This window comes from Humulus lupulus, chromosome 3 (genome assembly GCF_963169125.1).
Source record: "Humulus lupulus chromosome 3, drHumLupu1.1, whole genome shotgun sequence".
Taxonomy (NCBI): Eukaryota; Viridiplantae; Streptophyta; class Magnoliopsida; order Rosales; family Cannabaceae; genus Humulus; species Humulus lupulus.
Genome location: NC_084795.1, coordinates 4277638 through 4305603, shown reverse-complemented (window position 1 = coordinate 4305603; position 27966 = coordinate 4277638). Strand labels below are relative to the sequence as shown.

Below are 27966 nucleotides of genomic sequence, written 5' to 3'. Positions count from 1 at the left end.
AAATTCAGTTCACTATTATTATTACATCAAAATTTCAGTCCCAAAGTTCGATCGAGTTTGTCTGTTATTGATAATCTAAAAGCTTAGTATTGATTCCAGCCATGGCAGCTCCGTCGTCCTCGGCGGCCACCACCAATATCATGCTCGCTCTATACGAGAAGAAGACCACTCAAATCGACCTTTACCGTCCTTTCCGTAACTACATCGCCTTCAACTACTCCGACCGCGAGGCCCAAAACCTCGAAGACGATCTCCAAACCCTCAAGGAGCTTCGCTCCGAGGTCGAGCGCCAATCCGACCCTTCCCACACCGCCCGACGTGACCTCCTTCAGAATTATTACAAAGCCCTCTGCCTCGTCGAGACTCGATTCCCAATCTCGCCTGACAAGGATCACGTCAACTCCGTCACTTTCGTCTGGCATGACACCTTCAAGAACAAGCAGAAAGCTTCGCAGCAGAACATTCATCTCGAGAAGGCCGCTATCTTGTTCAATTTGGGCGCCGTTTATAGTCAGATTGGGTTGTCGTATGATCGGTCTACTGTCGATGGACGGAGACAGGCGTCGCACGCGTTCATTGCAGCGGCTGGTGCTTTCGTTTTCTTGAGGGATAATGCGGCTCCCAAGGCCTCGATCGGGGGCTCCACGACTGTGGACTTGTCGGTGGAGTGTGCTGGGATGTTGGAGAGGTTGATGCTGGCCCAGGCCCAGGAGTGCGTTTTTGAGAACACCATTGCTAAGGGGAGTACCCCAGGAGTATGCGCTAAGATCTCTAGGCAGGTAAAGATGGAAATTTAGTGTTTAATCGATTATATTAGAACTCCCCCGACAAGTTAATTGTAGAATTGAATTGGCTTATTTAGGTAGGCATGAATCTTTTTTGTTACAGTAATTTGGTATTTCTTTGCGTATGATTTATGAATGAATTATGTGCTAGTCTTGGTAATTTGGGGTTTGCACAATAATGAAATGCATGTTTTCTTGTTAATGATAACATGTCTATGTCTTCTGTAGTTATTATTGCATTCTTCGATTTCTATTAAACAGATATCTTTGGGTCACTCTTTGATGAACTTGTTTATCAGAACCATGTAAATGTCATATTTGTCCATGTCAAAGTTTTAATGGCTGCTGGGTTTTGTTTCAAGCAATTTTGAAATTTGATTGGTTAGGTTAAAGTTGCGTTTTTTGGCACAAGTGTTCATTAGAGGTTTTTAAATTAGTTATTAGATATTGGACTCTGTGATGTTTTACTATCTGTTATTTGCTGCATCTATAAATTTGTGGATCTTACTGCATCCCCAATTGCTATTGAACAGATACTTTTGGGTTCCTTCTTTGATTAACTTGTTTTTCAGATCATATCAATAATATATTGGTTTCTATTTCAATCTATTTTGACTTGGATGTCATTACAGGTAGGGTTGTATTATGAGGAGGCTTTTGCGGCTCTGAATGCTGCACCTCTGAACCAGCATTTTGACAAGGGCTGGATATCTCACGTGCAGCTAAAGGCATCTTTGTTTTATGCTGAAGCCTGCTATAGGTGTAGTTTGGAGTTGCATGAGAAAGAAGAGATTGCAGAGGAAATAGCTCGGCTGAAGAGTGGGATCGCTGCACTGTCTGAGGTTAAGAAATCTTCAAAAGGGGCTCCTGCACAGCTTCTGGAAGCAGTTATCAAGTTAGAGGCCAGTCTCAATCGCAACCTGGAGAGGGCCATGAAGGAGAATGACAGAGTTTACCTCATGAGGGTCCCTTCCCCTAGTTCCTTACCCCCTCTTCCAGCATTTTCCATGGTGAAGCCAATGGCAATGAGTGAAGTGTTGGACGCTAGCAAGGAAAAAATGTTTGCTAGTCTTGTCCCAGACAATAGTGCAAAAGCTCTTTCTAGGTACACTGAAATGGTGGATGATATTATAAGAACACAGGCAGAAAAGTTGCAGCAAGCTAGTGAGCTAACCCGGGTAAGGCTCAAGGAAATGGATCTACCAGAATCCATTCTTGCTTTGGAAGGAAATTTCACTCTCCCTACAGATCTGAAAGAAGATGTGGAGGCAGTTCAGATTTGTGGGGGTCCAGCTGGTTTGGAAGGTGAATTACAACAGCTCAAAGATTTGAGACGGGTGAATCAGGAAATGCTGGTTCAGGTTGAGGAGCTCCTGCAGAAAGAGGCAAGAGAAGATGGTCAGTTTAGAAGCCAATTTGGATCACGGTGGACTAGGCCTCAATCCAGCACGCTTACAAAGAATTTGCAGGATAGGTTAAATAGGTTTGCAGCCAATTTGAAACAAGCTACAGATAGCGATGCTCGGATTGAGCGCTCAGTGAGGGAACATTTAGCTCTGATGTCTATTCTTGATCGCCGTCCGGTATGTCATTGAACTTCTTACTAGGCCTTATAGAAGGCATCAATTTATGACTGTGAATGGTAGGTATATGTGTACCAGTAACTTTATGTGATTTGGTAGTATGAATGATGTACGAGTCCGGTAAATGTTGTATATTGCTAGGAGGTACTTCACTTTGAGAGAATTTATTAGTTTTGTTTCTAGTTTTAAGGAATGTTTTCTGCCAGTTCCTGTTTTGTTGGATAATTGAGTCTTCTCTCCATGGTTCAATGTGTCTAAAAATAACTGATCATGCAGTTTTCTCCTTTCAGATTGAATCTGCACTCCCCACTCTAGCAAGGCCAATAATGTCTTTGGATGCTAATGAAGATGCTATTCTGGGGGCGCTGAAGCAGAGCTTGGTAATATTTTATCACCTAAAACTTTGTAGGTGTCACATTGAGTCTTGAATTTTGGGAATGCCATGTACTTTTCCTGAACAGTTTTGCAAACTCTGCCATACTTGAGTTTCTAAAAATTAAGCTAGTAGGTTTTCCATACATTGGCAAAGGACAAATAGGTAATCAAAAAATGCTTTAAGCAATTCAATTTTTTATATTAGTTGGATGAGGATTAAAAAATGTGCCAACAAAATAAATCAGAGAATTTGCTGGTTTGCGAATGCATAGGCATCTGCATTCTGAAAATAATGTCCTTTAGACCCCTTATTTTGCAGTACTTGTGTTAGTATATATTCTTGTCTTGGATATATCTGAATTTTTTGTCCATTGAATAATGCAGAGGCAGTTAGAAACACTTGGTGCTGAACGGGCTGTTCTTGAAGACATGCTTAAAGATATGAAGAGGAAGGTGCGCCCAAATTTCTGCTAAACTCTAGTATAGGGTTTAATTTCAAAATTGGTTTTTCATATAACGCTAAATCTTTTGACTATTTACTGTTTATTATTTATTGCAGTGGTTGGATAAGAATTTTTATAATAAATATTGTTCCGGTTGATTTTGCTGTTTTATATGACAGCATATGCTTTTATGTGCTTATTGTTCCTCTCCTCATATGGCTTCAGGATGATATATTACCAAAGTTAATGACATCAACGGGCTCCTTTGAGGACCTTTACAGGAAGGAGATAGCAAAGTATGATCAAATATGTGAAGATATTGCCCATAATATCGATGCACAAGAACAATTATTGCTGCAAATCCAGGTCTTTTTCCCATTAAACCATAGTTCGTGCTTCAAATTTTATTATTGTAATTTTCATGATATTAAATTAGTGTTGTTTCATTCTGAGGCATGCCTGTTGTTTTAATAGATTATTTTATACGGTCAAATCTGAACCAAAGTGACAAATTTATTCCCCTTTTGACTTTTAATGTGGTAAAGTCTTGTGATATTCAACAATCTACTGTGAAATTTTTTTGTAAGAACTATTCAATAAAAAGGATTATAAAAAAATATATTAACATATATTTTTTTATACAAATAAATTAGTATTAAATGTGCATTACACATGAATGACAATAGCAAAACAACACAGAACATTGGTGGAACAGAATATTTGAAGAGAGTTGAGCATTTGGCAATAGTAAAACAACAATAATTGTTCATCCACTCTAATATCCTATACAAGATTTGGCAAAATTGTCTTGAAATTTTCTGGACTTATCTCACACTATAGAAACTTCTTGGAAACAATAACGAAAGAGATTGAAGGACTATTGTGTTACTCATAAACGAGTGGAGCCTATTGTTTTGAAGTGGAAGAGAAATTACTCTCCTTTATAAATTTATTCATGTATCCATGTTTAGTGATTGTTATACTTTAGCCATAATTTAAAACATGGAACTTCAGTTAAGTGAGTTTGTGTTTATTAATCATTATGCAGGCCCAAAATGAGGACTTTGCTGCCATCTTTAATCTAGAAGATTACAAAGGTAAGCCCTCCTAGTTCACGATGTGCTAACCAAGGCTATTACTATAATATATAACTAAGTTTCATATAGTACATGATTTTAGCATGCGTTCATCTTTATATGAATACTTTAGTATTACCATCAAGTAGAGGTACTCAAGATCCAAACCAATCCAATTACCTCGGTTGGATTGGATTGGATTTAAAAAGTTGTAAGTTAATTGGATTGGATCAGATGGTGGATGAGAATGTGAAAATCTAATTAGAAACCGATCCGATCCAAATACAATTAAAAGTTGAGGCTGTCACATAAGGACATGGAGTTTATATTTATTATTATTATTATTATTTTTCCTTTAATCTGTAAGAACGATTCCAAAGCATCGTCTTGGTTGATTAGCCAAGTAAATAGATCTACTGCTAGTGAGTTCTTGCCATTGACAAACGTGATCTATCTTTAAAATTTGTTTTCTGTTCCTCTTATTTCTCTGCTATGTATATAAATTGTTGGTCATCTGCATCAGCTGCCACTTTAGTTTCTCAAAACCCCATTCTGCTGGTTGATCTTATATTTCATTTACCAAATTTCAATTCAAGTATACCTTCCTTTATTGAGCTGTATTCTTTCCCGTGGTCTAAATATTTGTATTGGGAGTTCCACAATTTAAGCAACTCTACAGGACCATATTCTTTACTTCTGTGGTGCTTTCTTTGTGAAACTGCAATTCATTCAAGTATATTTTTCTCAATTTCATGTTTATATATTTATTATTCACCTCTTAATTATTGCAGCATCTCGTGAGAAATGTTACAAGCAGATTCAAGCTGCTATTGCAAAGTTCCGAGAAATTAAGGACAACATCAACGAGGGTTTAAAGTTTTACGTCACTCTTCAGGTAAATAATTTGAAAATTTTGCTCATTTGAGTTGATATTTTACACCATTTTCAACTGTATATTATGTTATATTTTGATTTCCCCTAAAAGTACACTTAAAGTATTCACTATATTGCTCTGAATATTTATGTCCTGATCGTATAGTGAAATGACTAATTTTAACAACGCATGAGAAAAACTGGTGAAATTTCAAATGAGATTTTGTGATTCTCCAAGGATCTGTTTCGTAAATAACACTCTTTTGCAATGAAATAGGACGCAATCACGAACGTGAAACAGCAGTGCAGTGACTTCGTAATGACTAGAAATATCCAGTGCCGGGAAATGATCGAAGATGTCCAGAGGCAAATGGCAGGTCTCTCCTTCCAGGACTCTAAACCCACAGGTCCATACAACAACAGCTACCCTTCAGTGAGCCACCAAACTCAGAGATCAAATTCACAGCAAATCGACCCACGTCCCCAAGCACCACCTTATTACCAGCCTCCCGAGCAGCCAGCCATGACTGGATACGGTCACCCAAATCCTCCCTATAGCTCACCGCAGCAGCCACCGCCCCCTTACCATGTTCCACCTCCCTCTGGAGCTCCCTACCCGCCTCCACAGGCCCAACAGCAGCCTCCTGCTAGCCATGAGTACGGCCAACCCGCATACCCTGGGTGGCGGGGTCCATACTACAACGCTCACACTCACCCACAACAGTCTGGTTCTATGCCTCGACCTCCTTACTCGGTTCAAGCGCCGTACCACCCCCCGCCCCCTCACCAAGGCGGCTACTATAAGCCACAATGATAGAATGAACAAGCTCGCGCAATAAATATTAAATTATTTGCTTGTTTGTAATGTATTTGATTTGTCACTCTGGTATCAATCTCCAATTTTATGTTTCTGTGATTTGAGATTGTACAGCCAATTCATATTCAGATTATCTGTTGTTGTGTTGCATGGCTCATTCTGAGGATTTTTCTTTGTATAGCTTATTGAGTTTGACAAGACATATGAAATCGAATAATGTGGAATTTAATATATACCAAAATTTACTTTCTTTCTTTCTCCAACTCCACAAGATAAATTTACCAAAATTTTACTTTTCTTTTTAAAACAAATGTGTGTTATGAGTTTTAGAAAAATGACAATGGAATTTTAGAAAAATGAGTCCTGAGAAACATTTTTGGAGGAGCGATTAAACAGGTCATCCATATTCTCAGAGCCAAAGGGCTCTTCTTTTTTGGGTTTATATATTGTGTTTTGTCTCATTATCTGTTTAGATTTTGTATTTTGATAAATTAGTTTTTGGACCCTATGTTTTGTAAAATAGTTAAAATAGAATTCTAAATCCGATTTTAATCAATATTTTCTTAATTAAAATCACAAATAATTTACCAAACTAATAATTCAGAATAAAAATAAAATCATTCTGCTTAAAATTTGTGTTGTTATATTCAATTTTTTCTTTATCAAAATAGAGTCTAAAAATTAATTTGTCAAAACATAGGGTCTAAACAGGTAATGAGACAAAACACAGGGTCAAAAAAAGTATAAATCATTCTTTCAATGCCAAAATGTTCATTTCTTCAATTCACTTGCAAATGAATGATCCATATATAGGCTGATTGAAACTGTCCACAAGCAAAAAAATAATATTTTAGACCAAATATTTGGTCATTACTCAACCAAAATTGAGAAGAAAAAAAAATGTGTTCCCCGTTTTGGTCGAGAGTCGATATCTTTTTACTACTAGTGGTGGCGGTATGATGAGAATGGATGAATCTACTATGGTTCTTTTATTGGTCATTTAAGAATCGAATCCCATCATAAAAAAAAAAGAAAAGAAAATGTAACACCAAAAATTCTTTAAGACTACTAAAAAATGTATGAAAATTACATTTGAGACTTAATAATTACCTTTTTAAAATGAATGTACTATTAAAGGCATAATTACTAACAAAAATCTAATTTTTAAAATTAAGATGTTCCAAAATGTAAAAAATGGGCCACTCATAATTTCTCATTACTAAAAAGGTTTATACTTTTTTGGACCCTGTATTTTTTCTCATTACCTGTTTGGACCTTGTGTTTTGACAAATTACTTTTTGGACCCTATGTTTTGTAAAATAGTTAAAATAGAACCCTAAACTCGATTTTGATCAATGTTTTTTCAACTAAAATTACAAATAATTTACCAAACTAACAATTCAGAACAAAAATAAAATCATCCTGCTTAAAAACTGTGTTGTTATATTCAATTTTTTCTTCATCAAAATTGAGTTTAGGGTTCTATTTTAACTATTTTACAAAACATAGGGTCCAAAAAGTAATTTTTCAAAACATAGGCTCCAAACAGATAATGAGAAAAAACAGAGGGTCCAAAAAAGTATAAACCCTTACTAAAATGTGATGGGATTTTTAAATAAGTTCACTACTTAAGTTTTTTTGTTTACTAAAGAAAAAAGGTTTACTTTACAACTTTCTTTTTCAAAAATATAATATACATCTTATTTAGGTTCACACCCCTTAAATCAAGATCATTTCTAAATGGAAGATACATATAATATAGGGTCAAATACAACACAAAAAATTAATAAATATTATATTTAGCACAATATTTATAATATACTTTAATGCACATAAATTTAAATTAAAAAAAAAATCATAATAAATGTTCATCTAATATTTAGTAAAAAAAAATTATTGAAAGTATAAAAAAAAAATTGACTTAAAAATAATTAGAAAGTTTATAATTAATATTTAAAAAATAAGACATAAAAAAATAAAAAATAATTGACTTTGGCATATGACAAATTTTCCCTCTGAACTCCAAGGTTTCCCAAAACCCCTTCGCTCTCCCACTTCGGACTGGTAGAGATGATGATGAAGCTTTCTCGTCTTCTGTTATCTTCAAGGTACTTCAACCTCTTTACTCTTTTCATGGCCACAAACCACAACCTTTACAGTTTTTCACAAGTTCCTTCTCAAAATCTAAACCTTTAGAGTTCATTCTCTCCATACTTTCAGGGTTTTTCTTTTCTACCTAAATTTAGGTTGAAGCTTTTCATAATCAATGGTTTCCCAGATAGATTGTTTTAATATATAGTTGGAGTTGGTTCTACTTTTTACTAAACCCAGTTACTTACATTACTATGTGTTTGATAGTGGAAACTAGGGAAAATTATCAAAGTTTTGTTTTTTAAACCTTAAAATATTATCATTTGTTTGTTCTTACATTACTTTTGGAGTCAATATGAGCACACAACCTCCTTCTGGGTCGATTACCTCTTCAAAATGTAGCTAAAAGATTCTTGTTTTGTTGGAGATTATAGTATAATTTTATCAATGTCATGTTATGGAATTCAAGCTTAAAAAGATTTACTTTCCATCCCATGAGAGTATTGTTTTGATCAGATCATACTGTTTTTTATTTTATTTTTCTTATATCAAAGCACTTAGTATTGAACTTATTACATTTTTTTCCTGGAAGAATGGACATAATTTTGTTTCTTTTCCTTCCAAGAATGAAGTAGAATTATTTAGGGAATGTTAATTTGTCATTCTCTTTTTTGAAAAGATGACTGTTGGGATACAATATGAGACGTTGAATAATTTCCTTGTTCTTAATGTATACTAAGGAACTTGAAATAGTTTCATTCAAAGCTGATATCTTGTTTCTTCTACTTGTCAACACACACATCCACATGAGTTATGCTGTTATTATTCATATCTGTTTTGATGTTAATGGTTGTTTCTCATAACTTTCTTTGTTGGATAAGGAATCAGATATCTAGAAACATAATAAATGGGAAGGATGGCAACCCAAGAAATGGGTTACCGTCGTTTACTTTCACTTCTCGTGCTGGAATTTCAACTTCGGGGCAGAACATTAACATTAAAGGTTTTGTATTTTTACTATATGTTTGCTGCTTTTACATTTTCAATTCTTATATCGCGGTAATGATAATCGACAAGGTAAACATCCTTCCTGCTTGTTTCTAAACTCAAAGGAGGTATTGCAGGCTTTGCAGCTCCATACACTGTTTATAAGGGAAAAGCTGCATTGTCTGTGAATCCCATTCTCCCAACATTTACTAAACTGGATGTGTGTGCTTCTGATCCTTTATTCTTCGAGCTTTAATTTATCTCACGGTCAGGGATTTAACTTGTGCATATTTTCAATCTTTTATATTTGCTTAGTCTGGAATTCATGTGGTTGAACGCCGCGGTTGCATGATGTTGAAGTTCACTCCTGCCATTGGTGAGCGCAAGTACGATTGGGAGAAGAGACAGGTAAGTGATTGGTATTCCACTTCTTATGCTTTAATGTTATATAAATACCAGGCATTTTGTGTTGTCTAATTGTGAAGAGTGATGATGTTTAAAGAGCTCACTTGGAAGATTTTCTCTGCTGAGCTCTCTGTCTCTTGTTCTGCAGCTTGATTTACTAATTGACATTTGTTTTCTAGATGTTTGCTTTGAGCCCGACAGAGGTTGGATCTTTGATAAGCTTGGGTCCCAATGATTCCTGTGAATTCTTCCATGATCCTTCGATGTTATCGAGGTTAATTTCTTCCATGATTTTTTTGTGAAATTACCATGTACTGAACATAAAAAGTGGGGTGGGAAATTTACTTCAATTCTAAATGGGAAGCATGCCAATTCAATTGAGTACTAATACTTTTGAAAATAATTAGCTGCTAAATTTATCAAAGAATTTGTAATGCAATAATGCTCTTGAAAATAGTTAGCTGTAGGATTTATCAAGGAATTTGTGAAAATAATTAGATGTTGTTGGATTTATAAAAGAATATGTACTGTAGTAATGCTGGACAAGTGAGGAAGAGTTTGACAATCAGGCCTCATTCGAATGGCGGTGGCTATATGATTTCTTTGAGTAAGCACCCCCTCTCCCAAGCTTTTATTTTTATTTATTTATCTTTTAAAAAACAGTTTTAGAAAATATGTATTTGATTAAGCAAACAAAATTTGTACATATCTTGATACTATCTTTTTTGTGATGACAGCCGTTGTCAACAACATCCTAAAATCCAAGGATAATATCAGTGTTCCATTCACAACTGCTGAATTTATAGTTGTGAAGACAGCTTGCAGTGTATGGCATACCAGAAAACAATTCAATATATATTTTGGTTTTTATTTTTTTGCATTCAAATGATTAATGAGAGAATTGATATAATTTCTTGCTGTTTTCGTTGCGGTTTTGATTTTGATTTGCAGTACGCGCTGCCTCACATATTGGGTTGGGATCGGATGACAGACAAGGTGGCGAAGGACATTCCAGGAAGGCGTACAGCTGACATTAAGTTTGATCGGCCACAATTTTTGGATTCGGAGTGGGACAAATGAAAGCTGGATGTCTCCACCCTCTTTTGGAACAGATTTGTGTTATTGTTTTGTGTTGTGTAAATCCCTGTTATGTTCTCTGATTTTCCAGGGATTATAGGATGTTGAAGTTGAACATCTTATGTTATGGAACTGCATTGTTCTTACTACAAAAACAAAGGGAAACTAAGACAAAGCAATAATGTGCTACAAAATTCACAATGTGGAGAGTTGAAATCTAATGGTAATATATATTGCAACTAAAAATGAGATGATGGATAGGCTGATCTGATTTTGTGCATGAACTATCTGGTAGTGTCGGTACTTTTTGGGAATTTACTTATTTGGTACTCTGTGATTTTGCAAAGTATCATTTTGGTACCCCTGTTTTCAATAATACTTATATGGTACTTTATATTTTAAAATTATACATATTTAGTACCCTAGACTTGGATTTGATAGATAAAATTTTGTCAATATGACCAAACTATCATCAGTTACATATAATTAAGTAATTAAATCTAAATTTAGAACTCATATAATTGAGAGCATTTTGATTAAATTTATAGATTTTTATTAATTAAATTTGAGTTTAGAGTATCAAATATGTATGATTTTATAATATAGGGTACTAAATATGTACGATTTCAAAATACAAAGTACTAAATGGTTACTTTCCCGTATTTTTTTTATTAAAAATAAAAGCATATATATCATAAGTAGTAGGTATACTTTCTTTTTCTTTTTTCTCTACAACTTTTGGTAGAATATTTAGAGGTGGAAGATAAGAACTGACAGATGTATATATAATTAGTATGTATATATAAAAAATTGCACCAATAACTAAATGTCTTTCAAGTGTTGGACACTATTGGGGTGCCTCTTAGTAATGCTCTAATAACTAACAACATATCTCTCTCTTTCCCATCTTTATTTTTTATTTTTTTTACTAGTGTTATAAAATTTTCACTATTCTTTTGTTGAAAATTTTGCTAATATTTATAATAATAATAAAAAAGTGCTGGCCAAGCCATTAGGGTTGGTATGAACACACAGGGATGAGAAAAAACTTGAAATAAAAGTGTGCTTATTTATGAGAAGCATGAAAGAATGATAATTCCACATCAACCAAAAAAGGGACAAAAATGAAGAACTCTCCCACAAAGATTAGAGATTAATTGTTATGTAAACATAGTCCAATTCTATTATACAATGATGAAAACTTTTCCAGAGCCGCAAGATCATATGGATTTTCCACAAAATGATCTCAAACTAAATATGCAGCTTCAACTATATTGTTGCTACCATTTTGTAGTGGAGATCTTTCATATTTCCCACATGCAAAGCCACTGTGCACTTTAGTAATTCTAGTTATCATCTGCAGGAAAACCACACCATAACAAAAACAGTTTATACTTTGCATAGGCCAAAAAGGAGAAAACAAGGATCAAGAAACTATGCTAGAATCATTTCAAACTCGACACACTGTAATCTTAAAGACAAGCGATTTCGGTTGGCCTTTTTGGTTTACAGTTTTGAATTATCTGGGAAAGTTGGCTCGTGTTCTAGTTTCTACAAGAGAGGCCGAAATCGATGGACGAGTAATTTTACTGCTCTGCATGGTATGCATAGTAGGAAGAGGAAACAAGGCAATGCAATTATGAAATTATTCCACTGGGCTTTCTTTGGGATTTGAGTACACTTTTTGTATGGAGCAAGGTCTGGTGTGGCTTTGCATAAGCCGAAAAGGAGAAAACAAGGATCAAGAAACTATGCTAGAATCATTTCAAACTCGACACACTGTAATCTTAAAGACAAGCGATTTCGGTTGGCCTTTTTGGTTTACAGTTTTGAATTATCTGGGAAAGTTGGTTCGCGTTCTAGTTTCTACAAGAGAGGCCAAAATCGATGGACGAGTAATTTTACTGCTCTGCATGGTATGCATAGTAGGAAGAGGAAACAAGGCAATGCAATTATGAAATTATTCCACTGGGCTTTCTTTGGGATTTGAGTACACTTTTTGTATGGAGCAAGGTCTGGTGTCATGTAGCAATAAGATAAGATGGACTATTTTATGCTAGTTGCAAAGTCCAGTAAATCTTGACCTTCAAAAACAGGTTATCAAAGAAAGCTATGATATGTTATGGTGTAAGGAATGACTCTTATTGCATATTTGTAGGAATGGCTTGAAGACATGTTAAGACCAATAAGGTAGGCTTAGAAGGCATCTCACTAGATTTTTTTCATAGTTTGTGGACCAGAATAGTAAAGATTGGGGATTGGAGACATCATTTAGTACAGAGGCATTATTTTCAGTCTATGTTGATTTTTGTTTAAGTTTTTATGGTCTCTCTTGGAGCTATCAAAAATTTGATAATAGAAAATTAGCACCTTAAACTTATAATGAGATCCAACCACAGGAAATGTATCTACACTGTTACTACTAACAAGGTTTTTTGGGGAAGTCATTGGGAAAAATAAAGGAACAAATATCATAAACAAGTATGTGTGTGTGCGCGTGTAGATAAAATGATTAAGGAATTTAAAAAATTCTATTCGATCAGTTCTCACCATTTGAAGGATCAACGTGCACGAAGAAACTGGCTGCAACTATGAGATAGCACAGAATAAGCATCAATCCCTTAAAATAGTTCGATGTCCCTTCCTGCAAAATAAAGACAACAATTTTATTACAAACCAATAATAATGAAATAATAAAAAACAAAGAATGATCTATTTCACCCAAAATAAACTTCTCACATACAAGTTTGTCCAAATACATAAGAAAACAATCATAAGTTTGACTAATTCTGAAAATATAGCAGTACTTATTCTAGATACATAAGCCTAAAACTCATTCAGGAGCACAGGCTACTTAGGCATGTCAAGTGCACTAGTAGGTTAAGAGGTCAATTACTTTCACAACAAGCAAATACAAAATTAAAATTCAAGAAAAACCCTTCCTTAACTACTGGCATCTGACATCCAATTGAGAATTATCGAGTAAATAATCAAGTACAATTACAACTGTGCAACCTATAGACCGAAGACATCTCGCTTCAACTGGTATCCCTCCAATAGTTTGTTATTTATTGCTCCATTTTTAAAACTCCACAGCAATACTATATAAAGGCATACGAAAATTCTAGCAAAATGTCAAACATTTCCTCCTAGTAAAACCATAACTAATTAGAAAGAAGCATGCAATATTCAGAACAACTTGAGAAGCATATGATGATACTCAAAGAACTATTTAACAATTAAAGAATGAAAGGAGTAGTTAACCCACCTGTAACATAAATGCCACAACTAGCACTGTAATGAAGAGTGTAGCCGTCTCAAAGAGTTGAAAATTTAAATCCATTGGTTTTCCCATGATCCATCCAACAACTACGCAGAAGGGAATCTATAATCCAGTGAGCAAGAAATCATGAGTATTCAACCTATCTCAAAACAAACTTTAAGTGTATTGTAATTATTGAAATGAGCATGAATGCACCCCAACATTAGACTCTACACCGAAGACCAAGTTGAGCTTAGGTTAGTATTTCTAATTTCAATAATGAGTAATAAGGGGTGTTCGGAATAATAACAAGGGCTTCTTGGCAAAATAACCTATTTTTTAAAGTTATTTTGCACTCTAGCCTAGCTTTAATAATTCTTTGCAAAATGGTCTCTCATAATTTAGACAGGTAGTCGAAAATTTAGACAGGTGGTCGAAAAATTTAGACAGGTAGTCGAAAATTTTAGACAGGTGGTCAAAAATTTAGACAACTGGTCGAATTTTAGACAGAGGCCATTTTGCAAAAAATTATCAAAAGTAGGCCAAAGTGCAAAATCACTTAAAAAAAAAGAGGCTATTTTCACAAATTTCTCTAATAATAATAACAATAAGCATAATAGCTAAATTAGTATATTACAATACATCATAATAGTAAGGTAAACTATCCTAAAAAGTCTGTGTATTGCAATTTTTTGAACCCTGCATTTTGAGAAATATGGAAAAACTACTTGAAGCGATTATAGAAACTCATTGGTTATTTATTATGATAACAATTATGCACCCATAAAATTCATGCAAGTCCTTACCACAAACATGGATATTTGTGTGGATGAGCCAATAGCAACTCCAAGTGTGATATCCTGTTGAAAAGTCAAAATCAATCAATGAAGTTGACAATTTACAAAATATAAATTTAAGTGGTTATTCAAATCACTCACTAGCTTATCTTTCATGGCAAACATTATTGCACTTGCGTGCTCTGCGGCATTTCCTACAATAGGAAGCAGGATGACACTAATGAAAGCCACTGGCATGTTCAGTGAGTCAGATGCTCCCTGAAAAAAAATATGAAACATATCCATTCTGTTATAAGAAATCAGAATTTTTTTATTTAAAGAAAATGAAAATAATAGAACAGAAATATGTGAAAAAGAGTAATGAGAAGAATAAGAACTAAATTGGACACCCCCCCTCCCCAAAAAAAAAAAATATATATCAATTAAATTGTTAAAATGAATGAAGAAAAAAGGTAACATTTTCTACCATTCCTGGCCAATACAACAGATCTCTGAATTGCTAACAGTCTTCTTTGCTTTCACCCAAATCTTGATGAAATAACAGTAATAACAGAATGCGTTTCACATAAATTTTACCTGAATGGCATCAACAAGATATCCAGACAAGATGGAAACCCATCCTGTCAAAATAGCAAGCCAGCCAATTGCTTCCCACTGAGTTAATTCAGGAATCTCTTCTTCCTCGGATTCGTCATTACTATCTACTTGCTGCAAATATTGCAGAATACTGATTTAAAAGGAATAAAAATGTACGCTTAAGCTCGGTTGCACAAAATCCATATGTTGACTCTACTTTATTTAGTAAAATGAAGCACTATTATATCATATCTTTGACCAAGGTTCTAAAAAATATTAAAGTACATCAATTGTTTTCATTGAACTGACATTATTAAATATCTTCAATCAAGCATTTCTTTTCTTTATAAAACTTTTTAACAATAAAGTAGATTATAGTTACTCAACTCAAAATTTAGAAATTCTATTCAGTCCTCAGGCACACATACATAAAATTAATATTGCACAAGACATACCTGAAAAAGAACACTAACAACATTTATAAAGAACAAAAGAAACATAATTTTCAGATGAACAAAACAATAAGAAGTGTAATCCAGTAAAAGGGTTAACCAACTGACCTCATCTACAGGACTGTAAAGACTATTTTGACTTCTAAGTTGAAAGTATAGGTAGCTTGCATATGCCACTAGCATTATACAACTGCTAAATCTTGAAAGAGATAGCTCCGACTTCCCAAAATGCACCTCTGAATGCGTAAAGTGAAGCACAGCAGGAAACATTAACCCCATTACAGCCATCAACAGCAACCCTGAATTCACAATGGCAGCTGCCTGTTTCAAAAAGATGACCCCACACAGACCAAAACTCAGAACAACTGAAAACACCAAAAGTCCAGCAGGCAGTAGGAAATTGTTTCTATCAGAGTACGAATATCTACCTTATTGAAAACCTGAACTTTCTCAGAATGAATGATCCCGCCAGTAAAGAAGGCACATCCAAGCACTAAAAGCATGTTTGATAAGATGGAGCCAAGTAAAGATTGCTGCACTACCCTAATCATTCCGATCTTTAAAGCATAGATTGATATAATCATTTCGGTTGCATTGCCGAATGTAGCATTTAAAAGACCTCCAACTGCAAATTCCAGCAAATGATTGTGTTAGGTATAACTGACACTAACAGCCTAAGACATCTAAATCAATCACAATTTAAGAATGAAGCCTCTTTTTCAATTGTAATATTGTGGCCTGAGCCACATTACATGAGCTATTTCCAATCTCCCCTTCCCAATCCCAAAGCCCCAACACAAGCTTAGCACTAGCTCATGATGGCTCTTCACTACCCTTTTACTTCAGTAATTCACTATGTTTGACATTTGTTTTTTCATGGGTTCTCAGACTTGTTCATGATTCTTCATTTCAATTATTTCTATACCTAAAATCTATTTTCATCATTACTGCAACCATATCTGCATTCATTTCTTCTTTCTTGATAACTTCCTTTAATCCAAAGTTCACTTAATACACACTGTTCCAACTTCAGCACAATTTCTAGCTTTTATCACCATTCGACGTGAAAGTGCAGTGATTTCGTAACCCTACCTGTTGGTCCGGTGTAAAAAGCAAGTTGCCTGCAATGTAATAAACAAGCAAGAGTCTTAGCCTCTTCTAAGGTAGGTTTAACATATTCTAACTACTTCAAGCAAGATCTAATTAGAAAAACCAAAACTTACTCTGTTGCATATCCTAGACGCTCTGCCAGAGGTATAATGCCCACTAAGCTCAAGAAGAAAACCAAACCCTAACACATTCAAGGTAACTGTCAACAAATTATAAACCATGATTGTTGTTTCATTATGCTATAATTCATATCTAAATATCTTGTCACAAAATGATATAGTATGCCACAACATTTGCATGCAAGAATCTAAAAAATAATATACATCTATATATATTTATATGAAACTTTGTATTGGCCACTTTCTCCTACTTAGAAATTTGAAATCTGATGAGCTACTTCTCCCTGAATCCTACCACATCCTTCTCTTAACTGAAGCTAATTAGCTCATAATTTTTTCGCGGTTGGAAAAATAAAATGCTCATAAGTAGATTAAGAGTGTACTCCATACATGCTTCCCAGTAGTATAATGTAGCAATATCGCCAGGGGGCCAAATGGTAGCAACACATTGATCTTCGCTCTAATTAACACAATGTAAATACTCCGAAGTACGCTATTCGTCATAAAATTAAAAGTTCGTGGCTTGGCAGCATCCAGGCGTGAATGCATATGAGGTATTTCAAAATCCAATGAATGCACTTTTCTTTTGGCTGGTGATGAACTAAAAGGAATCTCCTCATCGAAGTCTAGGTCTGTCTTATCCTCTCTTGATACCATCTACAAGGACAGAGAGAAGCTATAAGATAAGTCCACAGAGGAATAAGAACACTAGAGAAAACATTTTCTTTTGACTCCTGTTTTAATAGAATAGAAACATATTTATGTATCATACAAATTATTTGCATAAGATGAAAAAAGTGGTAGGAGGGTTGTTCATTAAAAGTTAAGTTGCATTACTTTAAAAAAAATATCCCCCCTCCCCCTTTTTTATATTCAGAGTAAAATAATCAAAGATTAAAAGAAAGAAAATAAAATTATCAAATAACAAATTATATGAAAATGCTTTATTATCAACTCTAAAACAGTAAGGTGAACCTCTCTTCAAAAAAAAAGTAAGGTGAAGATATTACTATGATTATTATCATATTAACTATTAGAACCCCAAAAAAAAACTTTGGTATCCAATACCATGTTGGGATTTCCTTTAATTTATTTTTGGACAAAACAAGTCTAAACTATTTGCTAAAAGGGCAAATGAGCTCTAATCTCTATACGATCATTTAGATAAAAAAAAAAGATCACCATTTGATAACATCAGACAACTCAAACAAACCACATAAAATGCGATATGATTGTACATTCACATATATACTTGGAATTTTTTTTAAAAAATAAATAAAAAAAGAAGAAGAAGAAGAAGAAGAAATGGAACATCTCAACACCAGGATTAAAGAAATTGTAGTTTTAGTGATTTTCCATTATTAATCACCAGTTTACACGACTCAAATTCAAGCCCAACATCTCCATTCAATCAATAATTGCTCCACTAAACCCAAATTTTCTTTTTGAAGTTTGATACTATTATTTCATATTTATGACTTAATAATGTAAGAATATGAATATTGATATATCCGACATGATAATTGGTCTGGTCGCTTGATCTAAACCGACAATTATAACTGTTTACCGATTTTAACTATCTTAATATCCTAAACACAGACTTTTATTTCAAAATTTAAATATATATAAAGAAAAAAAATAGACATAAAATTGAAAAGCTCAATAGCGGGACCAACTAGAGAAAAAAAAATGTTAAGGAAAACAGAAAATGCAATTAAATTTAATTTTTTTTAAATTAAGTAATTAGTACCATTACAGGTAGTAAATGCTCTTTACTAACTTTTATTACAGAGAAAGATATTTGATTGGCCATGAAAGTTATATATATATATATGTGTGTGTATATATATATTTATATATATACACACAAGTAAATATATAAAAAGTAGAAAAGCTGAGAAATTTATATATTAGCACAAATCAAAAATGGAAAAGCAAGGATGAGAAAAGGAGTACCTTTATAGAGCAAAAGGGAAAGTGAAGAATGTCCCAATGAGAAGAAAGGAGCAGTGAATGTTCTTATAAGAGATCAAATCGAATCCAAGTTCAGTTTTTTCAAAAAGAAAAAAACACCCAGAACCGGATTGGATTCAGATTTGATCCCAAGACTTTTCTGGGTCTGACTTGTTCTGAAAAAAACTGGACTGGAAGCTAAGCAAGGAAGAGAGAGAGAGCAGTGGGTCCCATTCAGATTTTGGATCCGAAAACTGAAACTGTATTGGAATCGAATTGGATTTGGATTTGAAAGAGAAAGCAAATGGCTTTGGCTGGCCGGCATGAAAATGGGAGCTAAGCACTAAGCTTGAGCTAATGCTAAGAAAATGGTTTTGTGTTTGGAAGTTTCTTCGAAAGAGAGCTTTTTTTTGTTGTTTTTATTTTTATTTTTTTGCAGTGACGGTGGACCATTTTTATTATTAATTGAATAGCTTTTATTTTTTTTTTTGCAGTAATTAATTGAATAGTTTTAAACAATGAATATACACTGTTTTATTTTTTATTAATTATTATATATTATATATGACTAAACTTAGAGAAGAGAAGCATTGATTGGAGAACATTGTACCAAAAGCTCAACTTTTGAAATTAAATAATAATAATAATGGTTATTGGAAGGAAGAAAGGAAGGACACCTCATGTGCTCTCACTCATAATCTTCCCAAGTTTTATTGATTAATAATACTAATCATTAAACTAGGATGATGAACACAAAATACTCAATAATTCCATGATGGTGTATATAATTTTTGGTCAATGGATTGGATAAGACATCATCCTTCGTACCTCGAATGTGTAAGTAGAATATATTATAGATTAACATATTAGTGAAAATTCAATGCACTGATTTAATCTTAGAACTAATTCTTTTGAACATATAATTACAATCATAATCTATTGTGACCTACTCATTGTAATTGTAACTATTTATAAGTTTGAGATTTTATAAATATTTGTATTATTCCAATAATTATGTAATAACACAAGCAAGCAACTTTGTTGTCAAACTAAATGATTTCTATTTATTTTATTGATAATATAAAATCGTTTTACATGTCAGAATGGGCTACTTCTTTTATTCCAATAAAATCGCACTAAATGATTTTAAGTTATGTACTTTGAGAATAACTCTGTATTGCACTTGTATGAATTATTGTTTTTGTTTGTACTTTTTTTACTGAGCTTTTAGCTCACCCCCTTACTTTCTCCTTTGAGAACTTAACATAAATATGGGAATGTTAACTAAACTTTAAATATATATGGACAAGAAAATAATTAAGCCAAATATGGTAATACACGCTTAATACAAAAATATAAATATGGAATTCCCATAAACTAACAAACCAGATTCTCATATTTTTTGATCAAGAAAAAGATTTCGCCCACTGCCAATCAAGAAAAATATTTTCCGCCTACTGCAATTCGTCGACCATTTTTTCCGATCACAACTTCATATTCTCCATTGTTTCCGATCAAAATCCGATCAAGAATTAGTGGCTGCTACTCTCATCTTGGTCTCCTCTTGGTAAATATTCCGACATTAACATCATCTTCACACAGCTTCTCTCCATATTTCTCCAGTCATCGAATTAAACATTCAATTCAATTTCAGATCAATTGATCTTCTTCTCCGACAGCTGAAACTGGTTTTGGATTCTTTTCCAATAATCAGATCTTCTTCTCCGATTACATCACCTGCTTTTACCTTCGTTTACATCAACAAAAGCAGAAATCCATCAACGTCTCTAATTTCTCAAACAGGTAAGCAAATCTTTTTTCAAATATACGACATGCAAAATATTTACACAAAGAATCTGCAAATTACTTCCTGAGAAAATTCTTGACTCAAACTACTTGTTTCAAAACTTTTTTAATTACACACATGAAACCAGTTACATCACAAAAAAGTTAAACATTTACATAATTCAAATATTACAAAATAATATAAAAAAAACAACAAAATAAATACAGTAACCTGTAACATACGAAAAATAATAATAACATTCTGCATAATAATTTATCATGAAAAATGGAAAAATAGAAATTGATTTACGTTTATGAAACCAGTTACATAATATAATTTTAAGTTTGCATATTTGAAAAGAAGAAAAAAAAAGAGACAACACATTCACTAAAGTAACCAGTTACACACACAAAAACAGAACATAATGCAACATAAATAATTATAGAACTTGGAAAATAGTTCTCGATTCACTAAAGAAACTGGTTACTTAAATAATTTCAACATATGATAATATTCATTCACTAACACAACCAGATACATTTTAAACAACACTAAAAATTATGTTGTGCTATATTGCAGATATGGAGTCCAAAATGACATTGATTCGTTTTGGAGGAAAATGGACAGATAGATATCAATATGATGACTACACCTGTAACGACCCCAAATTCGATATTAAGGCTTGGGGCCTGGGATAGTGTGCCTGGAGGGCATAAAGGAATTCTGTGTGTGTCTTTAATGAGTTTTATGCATGATTATGATTTAATGCACGTTATATGATTATGTGATTAATTGTGATGCATGACTACGTGAATTAGTATGCATGTAGACCTGATTGAGCATATTTGTAATTTGGCCATGTTGGGCATGACTATGTTGATACCTGTGATCTATGACTCGAGACGATCTTAGAATGAGCAGGTTAGCGGAAAGTCAAAGCGGGAACCTGTGCCAGGCTTGGGTTAAGCTTGGGGAGTTTAATTGAGAATCTGGGAATATATTTGATGATTAATCCGGTATTGGGTAGCGAGCGGGAATTATTAGGAACACTTGAGGAATTAGTGGGAATTTGGGTAATATGACTAAAATGCCCCTTTATGGACATAAAGGTTTAGAATTAGTAAGGGAGGGCATTTTGGTCATTAGGCTTGTAAGAGAGAAAATAAAGAAGGTCTTTATACTTAGTGGATTTTGTAGAGAAAAGTATAGGCTGAAAGAAAGAAAGAAGGAAGAGAAGGAAGAGAGGGAAAACTGAAGGGTTTGGCTTTGAAGATTCGGTTTGTGGCTCTCCCAACCATTTCACTTGATTTTTCTTGAGGTTAAGCTCAGTGGGAAGCTAGGGTTAGCTGAGCATCAAGGATCCTAAGCTAGGCTTGAGGATTGGCAAGGGATTAGCAAGATCAAATCAGAGATTTGAGGTAAGTTCTTGAGGTTTTTCGGTTTTAGGGTTTTGCTGGTTTTGAGCTGTGTTTTTGAGCTAAATGGATGGGGTTTTTGGGGAAAACAGGTCAAGGTTGTGAAGGTGCAAGCCAAGGAGGTCTAGGGTTCAGTTCAAGGTCGAAATTCCACCCACGGTACGATTTCTAAGACCCTATCCTTGTTGTTTAAGTGATTTTCTGGTTTTTGGGTTCATTGGGTTAGATTTTGAATTGTGGGTTGCTTGAGCTTGGGATTGAGTTCATGGGGTGCTTGGGATGAGTGTGTGGTGTATATAAGTTTGTTTTTGGGCTTGGGAAAGAGTTGGACAAGTTTGGGTTCGAAATGGGGGAAAGAAAATCGCAAGATGCGATTTTTGGTTTTGGTCTGCTGCAACTAGCGCTACAGCGCTAGGCAGGGGGCGCTGTAGCGCTAGCCCCTGTCTGGTGAGGGTGGTTCTGCTTGTAGCGCTACAGCGCTACCTTTTGAGCGCTGTAGCGCTGCACTGTTCACAGAGGGGATTTTTGGGCTTTTGTGAAGGGATTTTGACCTAGGGTTCGGGGCTCGATTCCGCCACTTTGTTTTGAGGATCTAGGACTTCCCGGGGGCTCGGGATTAGTCCCGAGGCTAGGTTTTGGACTTGAGGATTGGTGATGACTTTGACTTGTGGATTTTGCTTAGGTAAGCGCTAGGGCTCGGGTAAGATCGTGCTCAAGGAGTCAGGTTGATCAAGGCTACTGAATCTAAAGGTAAGAAAACCGTAACTCCCGAGAATAGGGCATGGCCCCACTGTGTGATTGTAGGGCATGGCCCAGATTGTATTATGTGCAAATGTTTAACCTTAAATGAATCATGATGTGTGAGAATGATTATTTCGAATGTACTATATGTGTGATTATGATGAAATGAATGGCAAGGGCCGAGTGCGGCGTAGGCCGGGTACGGCCGTGGGGCCGAAAGTAACACACAGCACATGGGATGCTTATATTCAGGGTGGGACCCAAGGGATACATGAGTTATCCTCGCGGTGAAAACCGAAACCCCAGGCTTTGGTAAGGCCTCGGGGGCGGCTTGGCCGTACTTGTTTATTATGATGGTTTTCCTATGTATCAGTGAATTATGCCAGCTATTTGATTTGCATATGTTATGTACTATTTGGGTTTTCTTGCTGGGCTTCGGCTCACGGGTGCTCCGTGTGGCAGGTAAAAGCAAGGAGTCAGTCAACCGGCCATGAGTATGGAGAGCGTGGGGGCGGCGCGTACATGTTCAGCCTGCCCGACTGCTTTGGTTGGGGGCATTTTGTATATGGCTGTATTAAATCATTCTTTTGATAACTGATCAAGTGTAAATCTATTTTTGAGTTGTAAATATTTTGTAAACCTTACTTTGGGATCCCAGATGTTTTACATTTAACGTTTTCAATGAAACTAATCATTTTCGAAGAGTACAGCCTTAAACTCTGATTTATTCACACTTTTGGTTTTAGAAACCACTTAGAGTCAACTAAATGCACAATTTCCTTTTAAACTCACTTAGTAACGGCTCTAAGGTAGTAGGGCGTTACAACACCATGACTGGACTGATAATACCAACAAATTGTTCTCTAAACAATTTGGTTCATTTAGTGAAAACTGAGATAAAATGCAATATTCAAAATATTGAGCTGAGTTACCAGTTATCACCAGGTATGCCACCAATGAAATTACTCATTGACAATTTAGTCATATTCTACATTGAGCTAAAAAAGAAGCAAAATGAAGTAACTGAGCTACCACTATGCATCACCACTGTTGATCAAACAATAGCTGAAACTGTTCAACACAATACATATGAAGAAGAAACACAAAAACAGAACACAGATTTAGAAAAGCTAGTTCTTCAACTAAACAACGAGCAATCAGCTACAGAATTACAATATGACGAAGCAACCTACATGAGAAATAACCAGGTACAAACCTTCCCAAATATTACAGACATAGCTGATGATGTAGCAAAATTTATCATAGAGAGAACAGAAGAAAACAAAAGAAAAAGAGAAGAAGAAACAGAAATTATAACTGATCATAAAATTTTCAAAGTTGAAGAAGGCCAGATTTATAAGGACAAAAAGCTTTTAAAATCTGCTCTATGTTATTATGCTATGATCCACAACATCCAATTCAAGACAAAAAGATCTGAACCGAGAGAGTACCTGGTAACCTGTGTAGATGACAATTGTAACTGGTTACTTAGAGCTTCAAAGTTCAGGAAAACAGAAACATTTAAAATCAGAAAGTATGTAAAAACTCACACCTGCTCCTTGGATATCATTATGGAAGACCACAGGCAAGCTAATTACAATGTCATTGGGGAACTAATAAAATCAAAATACATGTCAATAAAGAGAGCACACACCACATGACATAATCAACGACATGCTAGATGATTATGGTGTTTCAATGGGGTACCAAAAAGCCTGGAGAGCAAGAGAAAAAGCTTTAGAATTGGCAAGGGGAAACCAAGATGATTCATACCAAAAACTTCCCATCTACCTTCACATGCTAAAAGTCTCGAACCCAGGTACAATAACACACCTGGTTACAGACAATAAAGAACACTTCAAATATATGTATCTAGCATTTGCAAATTCCATCAAAGGATGGAAACACTGTAGGCCAGTCATTGTGATAGATGGAACTTACTTGAAGACATCATTTGGGGGAACTTTATTCACTGCTTCAACAATGGATGCTAACAACAACATATTTCCATTAGCCTTTGGAATAGGAGACTCTGAAAATGATTCATCATGGTTATGGTTTTTCACAAAGCTAGAGGAGACATATGGAGAAAGAGAAGGTACTGTTTTCTTTTTTATATTCTTATTGAAACAAACTAAACACATAAAATTATCAATTTAATAATAATCCAACAAAAAAATAGTAAAAACAATGTAAAAAAAATAACAGTCATATAAATTAATGAAACCAGTTACTCAATTAGGACAGAATAACCACTTACTCCATTGTGATTTTGCAAACAGGTATGGCAATCATTTCAGACAGGCACAAAAGCATAGAAAATGTTGTAGACGATGTATACCCAAAAGCTTTCCATGGAGCATGCATATTCCACCTGTTAAACAACATCAAAGTCAATTTCGGTGTCCATGGGGAGGACCTAAACCTAAACTTTGTCAAAGTAGCAAAGGCATACAGGGTACAATCATTTGAGCACTACATGCATGAAATAGATAAGATTGACACACGCATAAGACCGTATTTACAAAAAATTGGATATTCAACTTGGTCTAGATGCCATGCTCCAACAAGAAGATATACATTGATGACATCAAATATAGCCGAATCAATAAATGTTGCATTGAAAGCTGCAAGAACGCTGCCAATCACTACAATGATGGAAGGCCTTAGAAGTTTAGTTCAAAAATGGGTATGGAAAAATGGTAACGAAGCAAACGGAACATTCACACAAGTAACAACAGATACTGAAACTGTGCTTAGAGAAAACTTTATTCGTGCCATTAAATTTCAGGTACCTAACATATATTGAGCACTGAATATTATTTACCAAAACTTTTAGTAACCAGTTACTAAAAAATATCACAGTATCCAGTTTCTAACATGTATTCCTCTACTAAAATAAACAGGTCTTCCCAGAAACACTATACTGTACCAAGTTGTGGTTGAACAGAAAGGAAATTTATTGGTCAACCTAATGGAGAAAACATGTGAAAGCAAAAGGTTCCAACAAGATGAAATACCATGTGCACATGCAATAGCAGTATTCGCCAAAACACGGCTGAAAACATATGATTATGTTGCTGATTACTACAAAACTACAACTATGAAAGCAACATATGAGTCAACTGTTTATCCATTGCCAAATGAAAGCGAATGGACACTGTCAGAGACTTTAAACAAAATTGTCCTACCACCAAAATCAAGAAAACCACCGGGCCGCCCTAGAAGGAAAAGAATCAGATCTAGAGGAGAACCAAATGTGCAGATAAAATGTGGAAGATGCGCGCAGCCAAGACATTATAGAAAAACATGCAGGAATGAGCCAATCCCAAAGCAGCGAAACCCAACAAAGTCAAAGAAAATAGACAAATAATTCTCTAAAGAATAGATATATTACAATTTCAATTGATGTAATAAAATTGTATATCCTAATGTTTTCTACTTCAATAAAAGTACAAACTATTTAAGCATTTTACATTTTATAAACTTGATACTCAACTTCATGGTTCCAAACACAAGATATTCAAAATTTGAAGACTCAAGTACCTGGTTACAACACATAATATAGAAGAAAAAAAACTGATATTATAAGTAAATTTAATAAACGACTATATATACATGAAACCAACGATTTAAAAACATAATTATATAATCACAAATTTAAAAAAAAAAAACATAAATATTATAAACTTGATACTCAACTTCCTGGTTCCAACATAAGATATTCAAAATCTGAAGATTCAAGTACCTGGTTACAACACATAAAATAGAAAGAAAAAAAAGGCAGTTACTATAAGTAAATTTAACAAACGACTATATATAAATGTAACCAACAACTTAAAAAACCTAGTTACATAATCACAAATCTTTCACACAAAAAAAAACATAAATATATCAAAAAATAATTAAAAAAATAGAAATAAAAACTAAATAAACGGTAACCAGTTACCTGAAACAAATAGCTTTTACTATCTAAAACAGAAGTAACCGGTTACACCATCTTCATACAATAATAATTGAATTGAAACCTATATGAAAAAAAAAAACATGTACATAACAATATCTTCAAACTTTAAAAAAAAAAATCACCAACTCTATTGAAAAAAAAACATACACATTAAAATAAAATACATTAAAAAAAAACTTTATATTAAGCCAGAAGGTGAAACCAATTCTTTACATTGACAAAAAAAATATCATAGATAAGTACAGTACTAAAACAGTATCCAGTTACAAACCACAACTTCATTATTAAACAAAGAAAAATAAATACATGGTCATTAATACAACTAAAAAAAACTGCAAAATCTCTACTTATAATTCCTCCTCCTCTTTGATTTCTTTGATGGAGCATCATCTTCTGTCTTGTACCCACCAATCTGCTTCTTTTTTGCATGACTATACAAGTTAATGGCAAGATAATCACGATAGGTAGCAATTTTGGCAGCCATGTTCTTTGGGATGTCATCAATCGTCCCATGAATAAACAAATCAGCATACTTGATAACAAATACTCCACAATCACTGCAAAAAAAAAAAAAAAACAACAAATGAAATTATTTAAAACAAACAAAATAGAAAAATAAACAACAATATACAAAAACCAATTACTTACTTATCCTCTTGAAACGGCAAGTCTTTGGCAAAGTTCAAATCAATTGGATCCTTCTTCCCAACAGAATATGGACCAACATTCAAGTCCAAATCTTTCCTAGAACAATAAAAATCAAGAAAGTCTAGAAAATATGGTAAAACAACAGAATAGGCCTTCACATATGGCAAAGCAATACTCTCATTCTTCTTCCCCATCAAAGAGTTGTAGACAGTTAACATCCTACTCTTAATGGAAAAGTGAATAAAAACCCAATGCAACTGAACCTTGACATGCACAAGAAAAAGAACATGATCCACATCCACCCAATGAGTGTTACAAAACAAATATTCACCAATAATGTAATCTGAAATGAGGTTATCAAAACGAATGCAGCTTGAATCACATTTGACTGCCACAAAGTTAACATACAAACTCTTGATAGTTGTATTAAACCAAGAGTCTGTAGTTGTAACCCTCTTGTTCAAACCATCAATCAACTTAATCTTCTTCCTCAAGTAATAAAAACATACATTGATATGCTACAAAATATAAATAAACATACAAAAGTTAGGAACTTGGTTACTAGCCAATATATAATAATAAAAACAAGTTACACACAATACTACAAGAACCTGGTTACTGTTAGAGA

The 27966-nt window shown here is 34.2% G+C and overlaps 4 protein-coding genes across 4 annotated transcripts; 3 read left to right on the top strand and 1 right to left on the bottom strand.

The window, feature by feature from the left end:
- The first annotated feature begins 14 nt into the window (after nucleotides 1–14).
- LOC133821837 (vacuolar-sorting protein BRO1) lies at nucleotides 15–6202 on the top strand. Its single transcript, XM_062253987.1, has 8 exons — nucleotides 15–779; nucleotides 1418–2368; nucleotides 2659–2748; nucleotides 3128–3196; nucleotides 3412–3552; nucleotides 4235–4283; nucleotides 5054–5157; nucleotides 5413–6202. Exons 1-8 carry the CDS (start codon nucleotides 102–104, stop codon nucleotides 5947–5949), a joined length of 2619 nt encoding a protein of 872 aa, XP_062109971.1. The 5' UTR covers nucleotides 15–101; the 3' UTR covers nucleotides 5950–6202.
- A 1710-nt stretch (nucleotides 6203–7912) lies between these two features.
- Nucleotides 7913–10770, top strand: LOC133821836 (single-stranded DNA-binding protein WHY2, mitochondrial). The gene is made up of 8 exons (XM_062253986.1): nucleotides 7913–8060; nucleotides 8925–9046; nucleotides 9168–9250; nucleotides 9346–9438; nucleotides 9615–9709; nucleotides 9969–10042; nucleotides 10173–10261; nucleotides 10387–10770. Exons 1-8 carry the CDS (start codon nucleotides 8023–8025, stop codon nucleotides 10513–10515), a joined length of 723 nt encoding a protein of 240 aa, XP_062109970.1. The 5' UTR covers nucleotides 7913–8022; the 3' UTR covers nucleotides 10516–10770.
- Nucleotides 10771–11550: 780 nt separating this feature from the next.
- LOC133821833 (vacuolar cation/proton exchanger 3-like) lies at nucleotides 11551–19190 on the bottom strand. Its single transcript, XM_062253985.1, has 12 exons — nucleotides 18785–19190; nucleotides 17219–17485; nucleotides 16823–16890; nucleotides 16692–16720; nucleotides 16028–16224; nucleotides 15708–15920; nucleotides 15148–15279; nucleotides 14713–14829; nucleotides 14581–14634; nucleotides 13781–13897; nucleotides 13063–13156; nucleotides 11551–11869 (listed from the first exon to the last, which is right to left on the bottom strand). Exons 2-12 carry the CDS (start codon nucleotides 17483–17485, stop codon nucleotides 11859–11861), a joined length of 1299 nt encoding a protein of 432 aa, XP_062109969.1. The 5' UTR covers nucleotides 18785–19190; the 3' UTR covers nucleotides 11551–11858.
- A 5207-nt stretch (nucleotides 19191–24397) lies between these two features.
- On the top strand, nucleotides 24398–26096 carry LOC133821730 (uncharacterized). The gene is made up of 3 exons (XM_062253879.1): nucleotides 24398–24821; nucleotides 25006–25514; nucleotides 25674–26096. Exons 1-3 carry the CDS (start codon nucleotides 24398–24400, stop codon nucleotides 26094–26096), a joined length of 1356 nt encoding a protein of 451 aa, XP_062109863.1.
- The last annotated feature ends 1870 nt before the right edge of the window (nucleotides 26097–27966 follow it).